The sequence below is a fragment of the Priapulus caudatus genome, unplaced genomic scaffold (assembly GCF_000485595.1).
Source record: "Priapulus caudatus unplaced genomic scaffold, Priapulus_caudatus-5.0.1 Scaffold1713, whole genome shotgun sequence".
NCBI classification, from domain to species: Eukaryota; Metazoa; Priapulida; class Priapulimorpha; order Priapulimorphida; family Priapulidae; genus Priapulus; species Priapulus caudatus.
Window position 1 is genome coordinate 37,990 of NW_014578774.1, and position 3,365 is coordinate 41,354.

The 3,365-nt window shown below is 46.4% G+C and overlaps 1 protein-coding gene across 1 annotated transcript in view; it reads right to left on the reverse strand.

Moving 5' to 3' along the window:
* The window catches only part of LOC106817403 (bifunctional lysine-specific demethylase and histidyl-hydroxylase MINA-like), a 12,607-nt gene that overhangs the window by 6,574 nt on the left and 2,668 nt on the right, over positions 1-3,365 (reverse strand). Inside the window, exons 4-7 of the mRNA XM_014822067.1 lie at positions 2,613-2,978; positions 2,209-2,344; positions 1,408-1,611; positions 741-898 (exon numbers count right to left, since the gene is read on the reverse strand). Coding sequence (XP_014677553.1) covers positions 741-898; positions 1,408-1,611; positions 2,209-2,344; positions 2,613-2,978 — 864 coding nt within the window. The remainder of the gene's footprint in view (positions 1-740; positions 899-1,407; positions 1,612-2,208; positions 2,345-2,612; positions 2,979-3,365) is intronic.

Sequence of the window (3,365 nt, forward strand, 5' to 3'; positions counted from 1 at the left end):
ATATTGCGTGGTTGTGATCGCTTATTTCTACGCATGTTTGCACGCTGTGCGGACGACGTAATATTACGTGCTTCGCATGTTTCCACTGTGTGCGGACGTGACCAGGTAATATTGCGTGGTTGTGATCGCTTATTTCTACGCATGTTTGCACTCTGTGCGGACGACGTAATATTACGTGCTTGTGATCGGACCGCTTGCACAGATCGGTGTTTACGACACCCGTACAGCATTGCAGACTTCCAAAAAAAAAATCTGGTCTGATGAAATTCAACTTGTACATCTCATATGGGAAACTATGGCCAAATAGCTACTGATATTTTAACTTCATTATTACATAGTTATTTCTACTTACATTATGGGGCTTACACAAATCTCAGACACACGGACACAGAACAGAGATACACAGAACAACAAGAAATTGAAACCTGCTGAAACTAAAGGAAATACAAACAGAATGAAAACAAAACAGCGCCCCCTATTTTCAGGCAAATCTCTACCTTTTTTTCTTTTTTAATACCGAACAAACGGTTTTCAACCGAGTATAGTTTAGAACCCGTCCCGTGTACTCATCAATTTCTTCTGTAAATTGGGCGCTATTTGGATCCAAACTGACGGAGCCTTTCATTAACATACATACATACAACATTCGCCAAATTATAGTAAGATATATAAGTGGTCACCGTAGGTCACCTAATGTGACATTATTATGTGTCATATTTTTCCCCCATATCTAATCTCACCTGCATATGACCTTCGTTGCCCTCCTCCTCCTCTTCCTCCTCCTCCTCCTCCTCCTCGTCATCAGAGTCTTCCCCGCCCGCCGTCATCATATGTTTGACGCGTGAGTTGTTGAGAGAGTGGTAGAGTTGAACAAAGTACTCGTCCTGCTTTATCTTCGCTGGAAATGCGATCGCAAATGTTTTCTCATTAGGTGACGATGAGTGCAAGTCGTGCGTGGAAATCCCTTTGGCACATGTTAGAAATCTCAAAGGGACACATGACCCTAGCAGCTACCTTGCATATTTGAAAGTTAAAATAGGTTTATATTATGCTACATAAAAAATTGCATTCTTCAATAATCTTCTTTTTTTTTAATGTCAAAAGGCAAACGTCTTTTCATTATAGTTTGTGCAAAGAAACCAATGATGGTGAAAACAATTATGAGTTGAGGGTGAAAATCTCTTTAGCACACGTTAGAAATCATTAACGGAGAAGAAGAGAAGATCTAGAAATCATCGCATCATTACCATCATAATCATCATCAACATCATCATTATCATCATCACCATCCTCATCGTTGTCATTGTCATCGTCATCGTCATCATCATCATTAATAGCATTTTCATCTTTATCCTCATCTTCATAGTCATCATCAATCTCGCTAAAAATCGACAAATTATTACTCGCCTCCCTTTGCACGATTACTCTCTCCATCCTTCTTCCCTTCCCGGTTTTTCTCCTCCTCCTCCTCCTCCTCCTCATCCTCATCCTCCTCCTCATCCTCATCATCCGCTCGCTGCCTCCTAATCACCGTCATGTGATCGGGGAAGCGGAACCTGATTGATGCTTTAGCTAGACCGTCCGCAGTCAGCAGAAATGATGGAATCTCCTCTGAAAAGTAAAATCTAGATGCCAACGACGTCACGTGACGCCTAAGTAACGTAGCACCTTATCAGGAGTCTATCAATATATATCAGGTCTATTATTATTATTATTAAATCTTTATTTCATGTAATTCAGATGCAAATACATGTACTGACAACAGTTTTTTTCATGGAGAAAAAATCGGATAAATGCAATAGTGTTGAGTAGTTAAAATGATAAAATTTCTGAGTGATACAGTACAAAACAGCTCTGTTCGATGTTTAGTTTCTTCGGCCAAAGTGAGAGTAAAAGTAACGGAATGACCATCCGATGTTTAGTTTCTTCGACCAAAATCGGTGCGTGATCAAAACTGACGGAATGAAAAAAAGCCTCACCAAAACAGCAAGCGCAATTTATAAATATTATTAATTAATTAATTAATAAGGGGATGTTACCAGCAGCAGCGCAATGCTGGAGAAAACAACACGCGCAACCTCCCAACTTCATGCTTCGTCATCGTCTTCCTACGACAGTGATCTAGGCGATGCTGAACATGATATATAGAGGAATGTACAGGGAGGGAGGTGGCACGCATAGGGGAGACAATAGAACGTGCACGCTCACCCGTCTCCGTCTGCGGCTCGCGTTGGTACGGAGGCAGACGATTCTCCGCAAACTCCTCCATCAGTTCTATTGGCTGCAGCGTCGCCGTTGCCGTGGCGACCTCGTCCAGAATGCGACGAGTCATCTCCTTGAATCTCTGTAAGAAGGCGAGGTTTATTTATTTACCAGGGAGGAGGGAGGTAGATCCAGGGACAGGGAGGGGCGCAATGGAGGTGGGACAAGGAGGGGTGCAATGGAGGTGGGACAGGGATGCCAATATATTAAATAAATAAATAATTAATTTTAATATATATTATTATTTTTTAATATTTTTTGTTTTTGTTTTTTCGTATTTTTGACGTATGATCTTGTTTTAAAGAACAAGATCATACGTCAAGATGTAACGAATATCATTATATTATTACCGCGAGGTACACCGCATCCGGCACGCGATCCAGTTGCCGTGGCAACCCGCGCCTCAGCGCCACGTCGCGCCCCGTCGCCCGCCGCAGCGCGCGCGGGAACGCGTCCGAGAGGTACCTCCCCCACGTGTGCTGCTGATAGGTGCTCAGCGTCACATGGGTGGCGCCGCCGGCGTCGCCCGCTGCTACCGCCTGGTGGATCGTCCCGCGCGGCATGTAGAGAAGGTCGCCGGGGGTCAGCGTGAATTCGGCGATCGGGCTTCCGATCGCTTCCTGGCAGAGGTCGCCACTGTAGTAGAGCGGAAGTTCTAGCGGCGTCGGAGCGTAGAGCCGCCAGCGCTTCTCACCCTCGCAGTGAACGACGAAGACCTGTGGATGGATAGAGGGCGCCATGGGTCGTCAGCATGCGTGTGATTCGGTGAGGTGGCGCCACCGTCGGGAGCGAGGATGGCAAAGGAAAACAGAGATTAAGAGACCCCTGCACACTTCCTATCTTCACGTCACCGTGGTGCAGTGCCAGGCCCTTCCCCCCCCCCCGACCCACACACACACACAAACCCACGCACGCACGCATGCACGCACGCACACGCACACGCACGCACGCGCACACACACACACCCATGCACGCACGCACGCACGCACGCACGCACGCACACGCACACGCACACACACACACACACACACACACACACACACACACACACGCACACACCTCTCTCTGCGATCGTGCGGAGGAGCGCCACACTGCGCTCTCGC